Source organism: Lytechinus pictus, unplaced genomic scaffold (genome assembly GCF_037042905.1).
Source record: "Lytechinus pictus isolate F3 Inbred unplaced genomic scaffold, Lp3.0 scaffold_25, whole genome shotgun sequence".
Lineage (NCBI taxonomy): Eukaryota > Metazoa > Echinodermata > Echinoidea > Temnopleuroida > Toxopneustidae > Lytechinus > Lytechinus pictus.
Window position 1 is genome coordinate 443,415 of NW_026974145.1, and position 16,292 is coordinate 459,706.

The window sequence follows — 16,292 nt, forward strand, 5'->3', positions numbered from 1 at the left end:
AAAGTAGCATGAACTGCAAAAATGGTATTTAATGATTAGATTGTGTCGCTCAATGGCATAAAGTATAAATTTTCATGTTTTTCATCTAATGACCATTTGGTCTAATTGTCATTATGTCCATTTGATCTGATACCCCCATGGTCTAACACCACGTGTTTATCAAAACCAATTGAACATGTGGTCATTAGATGGAATGGTCTAAATCTACATGGACAAAGTAGTAATTGCTCCTTTTCATTATTTGAATGATAGACGTGTACAACTGGGATGATATTCAACCCACAAATATATTAGAGACTTGTTTTGTGATAAGCGCTATACAAATAATGTTAATTATTATTATATTGGGCTAAATGACAATGATACCAAATAGATGGTATTTGATGATTGCTGAATCTGCCTTAAGAGGTTTAGAACAAGTTGCTATATACCAAGTGGTGTTAGATCAAATGGCTTAAGACCAATTGGATTGAGACCACCATCATGTAGATGTTATGGATAATCAGGGGTAATTAATGTAAACAATTTGATTTTTTCCCTGTTTCCTTTCACGTGGGTGAGTGCTCCGATATTCCTGATTTCTATCAAAGGGATGTTTACCCTGACAAATAGTTTATTGCAAAAATATCAGTAAAAGTAATAAAAATATTTGTGGTTTCAGGATAATTCATCAAAGAATAAAAATGTTATTAGAATGATAACTTTTAGATTTGTCACGTCATATGGGAGCAGCTATCCCCCCCCCACATACATGTATATGATGAAAAATCAATGAAATGCAATTTTCTCAAAAAATTGAAAATTGATTTTATTGTACCTTCAGCATATCAATAGGCAAATCATTTTGCACCTTCTGAAAGGAGATAAAAAATAGTCATCGTGAACCATTGAACATTTTAAATTCATACATTTTATATTACTAGTACAGTCATAACATATGGGGCAGCTGCTCGTATATATACATCACAAATCAAAAACTTAGAATCCTATTAACTTTCCTAATCTTTGATGGATTTTCCGCAAAGCTTCACCAGTATTTTTTTTTCTGGTATTTTTACAACAAGCTTATTGTTTAAACCAACTTCCCCTTTAAACCAATAGGCAAGGTGGCTGTAGCCCTCCACGATATTGACAATCATTGCTTTACAAAGAGTTACGATTGATCCAATCAATAGTAACTCTATGGAAATCCATCAGTGTCATAATTTTTTCTACAGGAAATTTGCACAATGTCCTTTGTAAACAAAGAAATGCACACTGAATTTTCCAGAAAACAATGAATGCATGAATATAAATCATAATTAGAAAATATTTTGAACAAACATGCATAATAGATGTTGATGTTGCTGGCCGTCCATAGTTGTGATTGATTGGATCAATCGCAACTCCTTGTAAGACGGGGCCCAGAACACACTGAATCCTGGGTGTCATCCATTTGGGGGCGTTGTGGTCTAGTGGTTAAGACTCGCATCTTTCCATCAGAGAGATGTGGGTTCGAATCCCAGCTACTGTAAGGCATGTTTTCCTTCAGCAAGATTTTACCCGGTACCCACATTGTGCTGCACTCAACCCATACATAATGCGCATGCATACATGAAGCGTGATATATAGTGCTTTTCAATTGAACATGCTCAAAGCGCTTTATAACATAACGTAACCTAACATTAATAGTAAATTCTACTTTCCAAGTGCTTACAATATAATCTAAGTGGATATTACTGAGAAACAAATAGGTTTTGGGTTGTTTTGAATACTTGCACTGAACCCAGCTGAGGTGAATAGGTACCTGGCACGATTAATTCCTTGAATGCGCCAACCTTTTTAGCAGCTGGAGCTTCCTGTATACCTGGGGTAATATATAGTGTGCCATTGAATAGGCAACTAGATAATCAGCGCATTATAAATGTTATACTGTGTGAGTAAAAAAAAGTATGTCATGAACACATAATTATTATGTGACTGGAAAGAGTACATGTACCTTCTCCCAAGTAATTTGATACCATATTTAATTTTGTGTGGTATGTGTTAATGCTTGGATCATCAGAAGGTATTCTTTGCAGTGATGCAAATTTTGATTTGCGCCAGAGTAAGGCATGACTGCAATGAATGAGTTCAGATGTCATAATCCTACAAGAGCATTAAAATCCATATCAAAACACTTTTTCAATAATGTGCATTTTAATTGTTCAATGAACACTTTTTATTATCAATTCTCAAGTTAATTTCATTGCAGATACGTTAACTAACTCAGGTAGGATTGTGACATCAGTGGCATCTGGGGTTCATTCGTTACATTCATGCCTTTCTTTGGCACAAATCATACCTCCTAATCATCCATGCGTTAACACATACCAAATATGGTATCAAATTATTTGGGAGAAGATACTCTTTTCAGTTTTTTCTCTTTTTCTCTTTTCATATATACATGTACATGTAATGATCATGCGTTCATGACATATTTTTTTCTTAAATTGGGGATTTGTGAGGTGTCAAGTTTTTTTTTACTCACATGGTATATATTCTAAATTGTATCAGACCAAATAGCTTGAGACAAAGTGGCCAGTATAAACTAAGTGAGTTAGACAGATTTGTTTTAAGACCATGTGAAAGTATAGACCACCGTGATATGGAAAATCAATGCTGATGTAAAAGTTGACAACTTCTTTGGTGTTAATTTCAGGTATCCTTTGAAATGGGAGAATACTCTGCTGATGTCGATGGTCTTGGAACGCTCAGGCTCCTGGATGCCATCAGGACCTGTGGTCTGGATGACTCTGTCAGGTTCTACCAGGCGTCTACCAGTGAGATGTTTGGCAAGGTTCAAGAGATACCCCAAAAGGAGACCACGCCCTTCTATCCCCGCTCCCCTTATGGTGAATAATAACTCTATTTATAATGATGATGATTTGATATTTTCTCAACCAAATTTAACAATTTAAAGACAGCTCAGATTAAGCTTGATTATATACCGGTGTGTTGGCTCAGAAGGTAGAGTGTCCGTCTCACAACCAGGAGGTTGGGAGTTCAAACTCGGCCTTGTCAGACCAAAAGACGTAAAAAATGGGAGTTGCTGCTACCCTGTTTGACGTTCAACATTTGACGGATAGAGCCTCGTCGGTCTGGCACTGCATAGTGGCTGCCGGGCCCATGATTAATTTGGCAAAATGAATTTGGAAAATGTCAATTCTCAGATTTCCAATTTGAACAATAAAATATGGATTTTCTTTTCTTTTTGGGGGGCGGGGGATTTTCAATTTAGAGTTATAGTATAAGTAGCAACCTTGTTGTGCCTTGGAAGAGTTTTCTACAGGAATTGGGAAACTGTTTTCAGAAAGTTAGACGTTGCCACAATTGCCATATTACTTGACTCATTTTTTTTTAATCAATTTTTTTAATCTTTAGGTATGAGGTTTTAACACCCCAGCAATGATATCAATCATGAGGAAATAACTTCAAAGTGGTGATTAGTTTCAGACTAGGAATATTGTAAATTTGACTCGGATTTCTGAAAATTCCCCACTCTTTTATTTTGTACTGAAGTGTAAGTGTTAATGGCCAAAAAACAGCAAAACAACCCAATTGCGGTTAAGTGAAGTCCAAATGATTGAAAACACTTAACAACCATTTTCAGGGAAATGGGGCATTCTTGGCATTGTTGAGCAATAGATATATAAAACCGCATTGCAGTTCTGATGTTAACCGCAGAAACCTTTAAAATTTCTGGTTTTAGTTTCTTTAGTTTTTCCACTCCCACTTATAAAGCTTAAACTTCCTCACACAGAACCAATCATGATTTTTGTGGTTCTCACTTGGGTTACCAAAGGTGTGATTGAAATATTCTTGCGTGTATCTAACATTTCATGTTCTAATATACTCCTAATGCTGAATTGATGAGAGATTTTTAAGATTAATTACCATTAGTCACTAATGATTCGAGCCCATTGCCATTATTGAATTCAGTACCTGGATTTGGTAAAACTTTTACTAAGTATTTTGATAAGCTTACAAATGCTGGTTGCTTTCAACTCAATACTTTGCCCTTATTTTCTAAAACCACATTTAACCCGAAGTTTAATCTAACTTAGAAGAATATTGAGGTCACGATTTTGTTGCAAATAAATTGCAATTAATGCATCCCACGAAAATAACTGTACCTGAATATAAATCAAAGCAGTAAAGACCACAAAAATTTTAGGCCGTAATTCCTCTCAAAAGATGTGTCAAACTTCAAGTAAAATACTAGGCCAAGATCAAGAAATGAATTCCGAAATGGACAAATGGTTGAATCCAAGTTTAAATCTGAGTAGGCCAACCTGTAAAATAATACAATTTCTGAACTGAATTTGACTGAGTTGGCCCCCCCCCCCCATTGTGCAGATGATTTGGCCAGTATTATCATATTATTTATACATACTGTCAGTCCATCGTTATTAAAAGCAAAAGTCAATTTAAAGTAAGGAAAGCTGTGATCATTCAAGATGTAAGCTCTCTCCATTCTGTGTGTAATTTTTACAATTTTTTTGTGTGCAATTTTTATTGTACTCTAGATGAAAGATCTGTTTATACAACTTCTATACTTGGATACATGCAAGTCCTCTGCAAAAAAAAAGAAGAATATGTCATTTTATAACAAAAGCAAAATAGATTATTTGGTCATTTGCTTCACTAAGAAATATATTTTGATATAGATTTCACTTTAAGTGCTCACTGATATATCTATCTTATTTCCCTGTTCTCTGCTTCTGTCAAAACAACTTACATTTAGGGCAGACATTCCTGTTAAATCCACTGTTTGTCCCCCCAAAAGAAATACTGAATTATATTTTGTTTACATTTCAATAATCAATAATGATTCATGTAAATCATGGGATTTTTATTGATATTCCACTGTGGCCTTTTCAAAGGTTGTGGCGCAGTCGCATTTCCCCTATGAAGGCCGTACTGCGAGTCAAAACAGCCGTTATAATTTTTTTTTTACCAGCTACATATAGGTGGTTTGAATAAAAATGAATAAAACAGCTGTTTTGGACTTGCCATACGGCCGCTGTAAGGGAAATGTGACTGCAGCATCAGTGCCATTATTCTTCTTCCAACTCTTAGTTGATTACTATAAAATATATTTATATTGATATTCTCAGGTGCAGCCAAGCTGTATGCGTACTGGATCACGATAAACTTCAGAGAAGCCTATAATATGTTTGCTTGCAATGGTATCCTATTCAACCATGAGAGCCCAAGGAGAGGTGTGTAAGACCGTTAAAAGCTAATAAAATTGTGCATTTGGATTACTTTAAAATAGCCTTTGTTGATATCTTTAGTATTTTCTGTTACAGTAAATGACAAAAAAGCCTCCCCCCAAAAAAATTGCTTACCATATAAATCAGACCGACCCTTGTCAAACTTGCTGACTTCTGATTTTTTGAATTAAATTTGACCCCCCAAAATGACATGTGCTGACCAATCTTAATTTTCATTAATTTGCCTCTTTTTTTTTTTTTTTTTTTTGGGGGGGGGGAGGGTTACTGGTGAATGGGGCTGTAAAACATCATTCATTACAAGGCATGGGGAAAAAAGTTGACCAACCAACCTACCCAAGTTTTTAAATCTTTATTACAGCAATCAAACAATTTTTTTAGGCCTAGTCAGCATATGCAGGCTAAAATTCTTATTCAATGTGGAGGTCGCCAAGATATTCTCAGTTTAAATGGATTGTTTCACTTTGTGAGCAGCTGATTTAAAAGATTCTCAAACTGAGATGAAACATGTGTATATAAACTGCCTGTATTTGTCCTCAAAAACCCTGAAGCAGACCACAATATAGGATGAAAAACTCTAATTTAGATACAAGAAGAAATTCATTAGCCTGATTTTGAGAACCGTCTGGTAGACGGGTTCAGCTTATGACCAGTTTTCTCCAATTCAAAAAGTCTGTTGGCTGTGTTGACTGCCTTCTGCTGTCTGTATCTCCTATGCACTATTATTAGCTGCACTGTACATTCAGTGTATACCTTGTACACACTGTATGTAGGTCATGCTGTGTTCATCTAGAGTTAATGTGTTGTCGTGCACAGATTTGCGGTATACACATAGTCATTGAAACCAACCCCCAATTATTTTCAAACTATGGTTAACATCTCCAAGGTTTTAAAATTGTTCCTGTAGATATGGTACTTTGAAACTTTGGGGATGGTATTTTTACACTATAAGCCTAATGTTTAGCCCATTTTAAAGAATCAATTAGAATTTTTAAAATCAGAACAAAGTGAAATGATCACTTTAAGGTCTAGAACATTGTTATGACACTACTGATCTGTCTTTAGATCTCCATCTACAAAAAAGCTGCCTTCCTCTGAATTGCTTTTATTTTCTGTGTATACTTTCTGTAATAGGAATCTCACGTTGGGAAAGCATATTGGTAGGAGAGCCATTTGATTTCCTTTGGATCAAACCAGAATTTTTTTCTTAGGGAGTACTAGCGTTTAAGCTTTGGAGCTGACTATGTTAATATATGTGTTTTAATGCATTTTGTTGTCCATCTCAACTCTTGGGATTGTCTGGGCTTGAAACTATGTTATCAGATCATGTTGCATTTATTCATTATGGCATTAAAATGTATTCATCCAAATCAAAATAGAGAATGTTTGCTATTGATTTTTTTAGCTATTCAGTGAATTTGAATGAAGAGAACAATAAATCATTTTTGAAATTTAAAGACAAGTCATTGATCTACTTGGTATACAAATAATTAGTTTCCCCCTTTTTAATTAGGTGAAACATTTGTGACCAGAAAAATCACAAGAGCTGTTGCCAAGATTCACCTAGGTCAGCAGGAAGACTTGAGACTAGGAAACATCGACTCACAACGTGATTGGGGACATGCTAAAGATTATATAGAGGTGAGTCTCAATCTCAGCGACTCTGAAATCATCTTTGATATCATATTCATCTTTGATATTATGTTCATACTCCTCAGTTCAAACTAGGAAACCTTGATTCAGAGCATGTTTGGGGACATGCTTAGGCCTTGCAAACTTATCTTTCGTGGCTTGCCGAATCAGGATGAAGTTTTGCGGCATGGACGATTGAAGCAATGCAGTATAAAGCTGTCTCATTTTAACATCCTTGAAAAGCAGATTAGGAATGAAATTTGTAACATGAGCACCGCAGCGCTATTGATAATTGATAAGGATTTGATACATAAGACTTAAGATTAACTTAAAGGTCAAGTCCACCCCAGAAAAATGTTGAATTGAATAAATAGAGAAAAATCAAACTAGCGTAACGCTCAAAATTTCATCAAAATCGGATGTAAAATAAGAAAGTTATGGTATTTTAAAGTTTCGTTATTTTTCACAAAATAGTGATGTGCACAACTCGGTGACATGCAAATGAGTCAGTCGATGATGTCCATCACTCACTATTTCTTTTGTTTTTTATTGTTTGAATTCTACTATATTTAATTTTTTACAGATTTGACAATGAGGACTAACTTGACTGAACCATATAGTATTCAACAATGCTATTTCCACATGTTCAGGGAGGAATTAATCATTGTTTCACTTGACAATAAGGAGAAAATTAGAATATTTCATATTTCTTATAATAAAATACAAGAGAAATAGTGAGTGGATGACATCATCAGTCTCCTCATTTGCATACCAACCTGGATGTGCATATAACTGTTTTGTGAAATTTAGCGAAATTTTAAAATGTCATAACTTTCTTATTTTACATCCGATTCGATTAGTATATGGAATTTTTAGCGAAGCAATTGTTGCAGGAGCGAATGTCATGGAACCGGTGTAGGAAAGATGTACATTATATTATATCTCTATGCAATACTTGAGACAGTTCAAGTGAATAATTAATTTTTTTTATTTGAAACTAGAGCATCATCCAAGACTAGCCAGTGCTTTGTTACAGTGAGATTGTGCTCGGCTGCAATGCCAGAGCTTTCAGTGTCAAGCCAGTAGATTATAAAATTCAACGTTATGATGAATTACTGGGCTCACACAATCCTGGATATTTCCTCGTCCAGGATTAACCACAAAAGTTGAAGTGTTGGTGGGATATGGAAGTTGAGAGAGAGAGAGGCCCTGGCCCACTGCAGGGACCTAAAGAACTGCACTTCTCCGATAGTGAGCAGTGCACGGCAGTTCCAGATGCACAGAAACGTTAGCGCCAACGATGCACAAACAAAGGCTTCGTTACAACCGATAATGTTGCAGCGACTCTGAATGTCACAGCAACGCATTATTTATTTAAATCTTGGGATCAACGTTTGACATCACAATCCGAGAGATGTGACTGGGCCAACTGTCAGTGCTCTGTTATCACTGACAATATTTCTGTGCAGCTGGTACAGAGCTATGTAAATCCAATGCTTGGAAGATTAAAGATCATGACCCAACGAGATTTTTACTTTTCCTGGTAGATAAGACGATAATACAATTAAGAAAAAACAGAGAGGAAAGAGTTGAAGTGAGGGGGTAGGATGGAGGGAGGATGACAGGGGAAGAGAGAGATAGAGGGATACGCGCTTGGAGAGGTCAAAGGTCACTTGGTCATCATGACCTGTGATATTGTATTGTAGTGCTCCACCAAATGAAGCTTTTTACCGCAATGGTATTAAACTAGCGCGGACTGTGCCCGGCTGTGCATGGGGCCGCTCACACTCCATTCCACCTGTGCTTCCAAGATCAGCTTTGTAGTTCAATATATGGCTAGTAGATATCAACTTGGGAAGTCATTAGAATTTCATATTTTTACAATCTCAACATTTGCTTGTGGTATAAGTGCCATCTTACAGAACATAAAATGTGTGCAGACATAGTATATAGATCTAACGTTAGACACTAGACAATGAAATGCAAAATTTAAGATACCGGTAATCTTTCTGTCGGACTCTCATACGACCACAAGCAGCCGCATGCATGGGAAAGCTCCTACGCTGTAGCTGGCTTGATGTTCACTGTACCTCACGTGGCTTGTACTCTACAGGGTTCCCACAGTCAACGAAAATCCTGGAAAAATTTGTGGTCATGGAAAGTCAGGGAATTTGGAAAATTTGTGAAAAGTCATGGAAAAGTCATGGAATTTCATTTACCTGATGGCTATGGCAGCTTTCCAGTTTGTTGTGTCTCGCAACTCTCATACTCTGTGATCATACTCTGCTATTATAATCGGTGTTCATGATTTCCATTTTTCCCAGTTTTGTTACATCCCAAATTCTACATAACTCCTGGGACGTCATGGGACGTCATGGAAATCAGCAATTTAGTCATAGAAAAGTCATTGAATTCTGTTTTCAAATATCTGTGGGAACCGTGCTCTAGTATCAAATCAAGACGGATCAGTCATTTGAACTGCCTTGAACAGGTGTACAGTTGGGATGTGGTGTACATTTTCCTAGCATATATGTCAACAAAAGCAAAGAACGGGGCAGATAATGTTCTTACATCCTTGTTATTGTACCTTTGTTTTTCGAATGTAATGTATAAATGTGATTAAAATTCACTGGATTTCAAATGTATATTGATATTGGAATTCTTTTCCCTTCTTTTGCAAATCTTTATTACTCTCCTGACTTCCCTTACAAATTTACAGTTTATCATTTTGTCATCTAACCTCTCTCTATTCCCTTTCATTCCTTTCTCATAGGCCATGTGGCTGATGTTACAACAAAAAGAACCAGAAGACTTTGTAATAGCAACAAATCAAGTTCACAGTGTGAGGGAGTTTGTACTAGCTTCATTCAAATGCATTGGAGTAGACATTGTGTAAGTTCTCGGGCATCGCCAAGTCTTGGGCCACTTGTGATATTCATTATTATTTGTTATCATTTAAAAATATATTCTTTAAACATATCTCCATACGTCAGCTAATTCAAGTTGGTGATGATCACAATAAAGCCCTGTTTGCGAAGTGTGTGGAGTGGAGTTTTTCTTAACAAAATATGCTGCTGGCAAGCAGTGAAAATGCATAAAAATTTGTCAGTAACACTTCGCCTTGGATGGGGTCTTTATCTAAAATTGCTTTTTACAATATGAATTGATTTTAACAAAATGTTTTCCTTTTGATCTCAACATATGAAAATGATGTTGAAGAGTCCCTCAAAATTTTTGGCTACTGATATACTGCAGCCTTTCTCACCAATGTGACCCCATTTTACCCTAGTGTCATAATGATCGATAATCGGATTATAGATAGACATTCAGCAGCTTGCATTGCCCTCTGTGCTTTTTGAGAGACGGTTTGAACACCTGGATGTAATTCCCTTTTTTCGCACCTCTCAAAGTATAGAGTCAGTGATTTTCCTTTAAAAAAAACGGTCTTTTCTATTTCTGAAAATCTGTTATTCCGTTTCAACTTGATCTAAAAAAATGGAAATTCTGTTTTGTCACTGAAAATGTACACAGCAAAAACCTGAATTCCGTTTCGCAAAGGTGAATTCCATGAATTTTTACATGAAAAGTATAAGAACAAAATTTTCGTTTTATTTACCGGTAAAACGGAAAATCACTGTCCCTAAAAGTACCACAGCTCCCTGTCCGACACTTTACGTTATTGCTGTCCAGGCGATTCTATATGGATGTGCTGAGAAGTAGAACCAGGGTGACGATGTTCAAGGAATCTGGCCCTAAGGGAACGTTCTGTTTCTCTAATATATGATTCCTGACACAAACCCTTAGTTGTATGTTCTTGACAAGGAATCAAATATACAGGACCACTGATATCCTCCTCAGTTTTGTTCGTCGGAGCAAGTACTGTCTTAAAGGCTCTTGTTGGCCTATAACACACCATTATGCCAAATTGACTGAAGTCCCTACTTGCTTTTTATTTCATTAAAAAATTCATGTACATTGTCAAAAGTAAATAGTATGCTCTGTGAAGTAAGGGACCTCTACAGTCTTCAATACTTAATTTTTTTTCTCACAATGATACAAGATCTGACATTGAATTGAAGATGTAAAACACATTTGAAGTTACCGATAGTCAAAAGTGGATATGATACAAAGGATGTATTACAACGAAACACCTGAAAGCATTCATTTTATCTTTATTAGAAAGTCAAAAGGGGCCTAAGCTTTCGATCCTAGCAGAATCTTCGTCGGAGGCAAAAAATTACTCTAATTTACTCCATTGGCTCTCTTATTAGATAAGCAGTTTTCAGCAGCTTCTTTTTGCCATTTTATTTTTATCACAGTTTTTTATGTAATTGTTTGGGCTTTGCATTATAAGAGGAGTGGATTATTATTATTCTATTCAGCATTTCCACAAAGATCAACTTATAAGCAAGTACATGAGTACAAAGAGGGAAGAAACTAGGATGTCTACATTACAAGTCCAGCTTGTCATGAAAGGAAAAAGTAAAACAAATTACTGTAGCCCGTAGGCTTTCCTCCCAAACCTGGACTTGTAAGGTGACATCCACAAGAATAAAAACATAATAAACTTTACACTTAACGATACAATTTCAGCTAGAAGTTAAATAATTGTAACACAACAAACATTCATTAATATCCTGGTATATATAAAGCTTATTCTAAAATGCCAGATTGTTTCAGCCAGTAAATGCCTAAACATCTGTATATGAACTTCTCTCATATTACTTTATGTGTGATTGATACCAATGAATGGATCTTTTAATTCTCTTTAAAATGATACCCTACATGATATGATTATGGTTCACATGGAGGTGCAGTGCCTTGAAATGTGGGGCAAGGTCAAAATCCAAAAGTTGCAAAATGACACAATATTGAAAGTCACTGTTCTTTTTTTCCGTGGTGATGAGTGAGTTTCTCAGTGGTTTCTTTTGTTTTCATGCATCTTAACATCAACATTAACATGGAATCAAACACATCTCTGCACAAGCAAACACATAACAAACAAACAAACAAACATGCATGGGGATTTCAAACCACAACTCAAATCTCACAGAATCATCCCTACATAAACCACTACAAAACATCAAAAACGAAGAAGCAGGGGGGCTTGATTTGAATGGATTTCATCTCTATTGACACAGACAAAAGAATTGTGTTCTTTATAGACCCTTCAAGACTATTTCTGCTCGTTTTGCAGCTTTTCAATTCAGACCTCATCCAACACTTTGGAATCCTGCTCTTTTCATGATGGCATGATCATAACAAGCATGGCATCATTTTAAAGGTCAAGTCCACCCCAGAAAAATGTTGAATTGAATAAATATAGAAAAATCCAACTAGAATAACGCTGAAATTTTCATCAAAATCAGATGTAAAATAAGAAAGTTATGACATTTCAAAGTTTCGCTTATTTTTCACAAAACAGTGATATGCACAATTCAGTGACATCCAAATGAGACAGACGATGATGTCCTTCACTAACTATTTCTTTTGTTTTTTATTGTTTGAATTATACCATGTTTCACTTTTTTACATATTTGACAATAAGGACCAACTTGACTGAACCATATTGTATTAAACAATGCTAATTCCACAGGTTCAGGGAGGAATTAATTGTTGTTTCACTTGACAATGAGGAGAAAATTAGAATATTTTATATTTCATATAATAAAATACAAAAGAAATAGTGAGTGGATGACGTCATCAGTCTCCTCATTTGCATACCGACCAGGGTGTGCATATAACTGTTATGTGAAATTGAGCAAAACTTTAAAATGTCATAACTTTCTTATTATACAATTGATTTTGATGAAATTTTCAGTGTCATGCTTGTTGGATTTTTCTCTTTTAATTCGAATCATCATTTTTTTTGGGTGGACTTGTCCTTTAAAGAGAATTAATGATCTTTTGAATGATATCAAATATGCATTGTGTCTGATTGGGAGTTGGGAGAAATTAATGGCCAAACTCAGATTTCCAAACTTTTTTTGAGGGGTTTATATATATTTTACAGGCTGGATAAAAGTAATATTTAATGGGAAAAATAAGCAATCAGTGACTACTACGCTAATGTAATATTGTAATGTTCGCTAATACTCAAGTATAGTTCACATTACTTGCCCTTTGCCATTGCTTTAGACAGGTTTTAATGAGCATGAGATGTGCACACTACAATCTCAGTGAAATTTCCAAGCAGTTCGCAAAATTTTGTGACATATACCCCATCTTAACAGACACTTTTCTGACTGCCCTTCCCCGATAAAAGCAGGGTGAAAAAATCTCCCCTTCCTATTAAGATGCTCCCACTTAGAGAAAAGCAGGACTGTGTCGGTAAGGATTTCACAAAATTTCAGCCTGCTCCAACGAGGGTGGAAGCGGGGTAGAAAAACGACCCCACCCGCTTATACCCGGTGCACGTTCTGTTAAGACGCAATCGGGGTGCAGTCTGTCCAAAAAGCTCGATGATGCGCAATGTCTTGTCCAAAGTGCGCGCCTTATAAGTGCATGGTAAAAAAAAGAGAGATCGGGTTGTTTACAAATATGTTGCCATTTTGTTAGTATAACGATTCTCATTTACATTGTTTTCCACCGTCAATTTTCATTTTCAAAACAATCAAAATCTTATATTTCTATTTGGAATATACTTTATTGATATTTGACAATAGCGTGTTCTGATACACACCCTCCTAAAAAAGTTATGGGCTAGCCTAAAAAATACCCAATCGATCGAGCTCGTTGCATGCTGCAGGTTTTACCGCAAGCTCAAGACCAAACTAAAGGTAGATAATTTTCATACCATTGCATTAGCATTATTTGTTTTTTAACTCCACAATATTCGTCTGTAATTAAACTTTGCATGTAACCTTTTTGGGTAGGATTTCAGAGAGTGTCGGCTGTTATGACGGTGCACGGAGGATACCACCAGTGGTTTTATCACCTCGTTGAGGAATTCTACCCCGATTTTTCCACCCGCCCTCTGCCTGGACACTGTCTATTAAGAGGGGGCTAAAGAAATTCTTGTATCTTGGTTTTTATTCAACTGTACAACTTCAAATTTTGACGTAAAGCTAATTTACCAGTTTTCACTATATGAAGATCAAATTATCATTTTGGCTATTTACAGACAACCTTGCCTGGCAGATTATAGTTGGTTTGGGGGTGGCTGGTCACATCTATAGTCACATGAGCAAGGTTGACAGTCATTTAAATTCAATTAATCTAGATGAAATCTACATTTGGTCATAATTATAAAAACAGTAAATCAGATAAGGGGCCTGTTTCATAAATAGTTATATCTATCTTTACCATCATACTATCATAGAAACGTTTATTGTGATTGGCTGCCTAGCTCTGTTACTGTTTAATAGTTTATTTGAATTCATACAATATTCAGCAGATGTTTATAGATAAGGTAATGTTATTAATCCAAGTTTAATGTAATGGGAATAGCCTGGTAAGGAGACACCATGTAATAATTTCTGTTTTTTAATTTTTTTTGTAGGTGGGAGGGCAAAGGAGAAGAAGAAATTGGAAAAGACAAGGCAACTGGAGTCGTACGAGTAAGAGTGGATCCCAAGTTCTACAGACCAACAGAAGTGGTAAGTGCCCATCTGCTACTAATTGGTGATGGGGGAATTGGGAGATCTTTATCTCTTATTCATTTTCATAGAGGTTGGGATTTTTTAAGTTGAAAAATGTCCAAATATCTGTTCAACACTGATTTCAGCACTACATGTACAGTATGCACACAAAATCCACCCAATATTATATTCAATTCAATATTTTGTCTTGGTATTTTTTTCTCAAGAAAACTCAACTTGATTTCTTTCCTGATTATGCTTTTTAAAAAATCTTTTAAATTTGCAAAATTCAGTGCCCAGCTGGCAAGCTTGTATGCCTAAAGATTTTTCATGTGAGTGAGAGAAGTTACATACTGCCCTCTTTTGGCAAAATGCAACACAGCTTCTAAATCCCTAGTTAGTAGTCTTTCTGGTCAGGCACCTATTGAGTGTTTCTAGTTGCAATGGTTTGTGTTGTGTTCAGAGAGAGAGAGAAAGAAATGAGGGGTGGGGGGGGGGCGAGTAAGAGGTTTACATGTAGGAAGAAAGAAAAGTTGATTATCAGACAAGAATCATCAAGCGAAAAAGAAGCAAAAAATTAATCTCTCTAAGATAACTCTTAAGTATTAAAAGGAAAGGTAAGAAAGAAGTCAAACAAAAAAAAGAAGTATAGAAATAACTCTAATGTGAAATTCTGTTGTACAGCTACCCCCTTATTCATTTTCATCATTTATTTGATGTAGTGCCATTGTCTTCAGCTACCACTGGAGTCATTGATAAAACAATTAAAATGGGGAAATCCCCTTTCTCCTGAATGCATTTGTACGTGGTCTACTGCCATCTACTGTCTAATAAGTGCCATTGCATTATGAAAAACAGTGTACATGTGACAGAAGAAACTAAAAATCTGTGTTACTTCATAGTGCGATATCATCAAACCCATTTAAATATTTCTTGGAATATTATTCATTTATTTATTTATTTATTTGTTGGTATATATGCACATAAAAATTGACCAGCAGCACAAGCTGAAAGGGTCAATTTACAAAAATTCATGAAGTACAATATACAGTTATAACAAAGCAAAGCGTAATTACAGTATTCTATATCAAAACTTGTATCTCATAAATAGAAGATATCAATCATTCTCTTCCCTTTTCTATGTAATAATAGTGTTAGAAATCTTCCTGACTTCGTTGTATATTTTACAACCATTCATGTGATTGTTAGCTGCCATGCCATCCTTTCCTTTCCTCTCTTGCTGTCTCTATCATTTTCTCTTTAAAGGTCAAGTCCACCCCAGAAAAACGTTTATTTTAATAAATAGAGAAAAATCAAACAAGCAATATGCTGAAAATTTCATCAAAATCGGATGTAGAATAAGAAAGTTATGACATTTTAAAGTTTCGCTTATTTTTCACAAAACAGTGATATGCACAACTTAGTGACATGCAAATGAGACAGTCGATGATGTCCATTACTCACTATTTTTTTTTTTTTATTGTTTGAATTATACAATATTTCATTTTTTTACAGATTTGACAAAAAGGACCAACTTGATTGAACTATATAGTATTAAACAATGCAAATTGCACATGTTCAGGGAGGAATTAATCGTTGTTTCACAAGACAACAGGGACAAAATTATATTTCATATAATAAAATACAAAAGAAATAATGAGTGAGTGATGTCATCAGTCTCCTCATTTGCATACCGACAAGGATATAAATATAACTGTTTTGTGAAATCAAGCGAAACTTTAAAATGTCATAACTTACTTATTTTACATCCGATTTTGATGAAATTTGCAGTGATATGCTTGTTAGATTTTTCTCTTTTTATTCA

The 16,292-nt window shown here is 35.4% G+C and overlaps 1 protein-coding gene across 1 annotated transcript in view; it reads left to right on the forward strand.

The window, feature by feature from the left end:
• The window catches only part of LOC129253960 (GDP-mannose 4,6 dehydratase-like), a 48,656-nt gene extending 33,558 nt beyond the window's left edge, over window positions 1–15,098 (forward strand). Inside the window, exons 5-9 of the mRNA XM_064115255.1 lie at window positions 2,681–2,873; window positions 5,139–5,243; window positions 6,769–6,896; window positions 9,661–9,779; window positions 14,389–15,098. Of these exons, the coding sequence (XP_063971325.1) occupies window positions 2,681–2,873; window positions 5,139–5,243; window positions 6,769–6,896; window positions 9,661–9,779; window positions 14,389–14,578 (735 nt within the window). The 3' untranslated portion in view covers window positions 14,579–15,098. The remainder of the gene's footprint in view (window positions 1–2,680; window positions 2,874–5,138; window positions 5,244–6,768; window positions 6,897–9,660; window positions 9,780–14,388) is intronic.
• The last annotated feature ends 1,194 nt before the right edge of the window (window positions 15,099–16,292 follow it).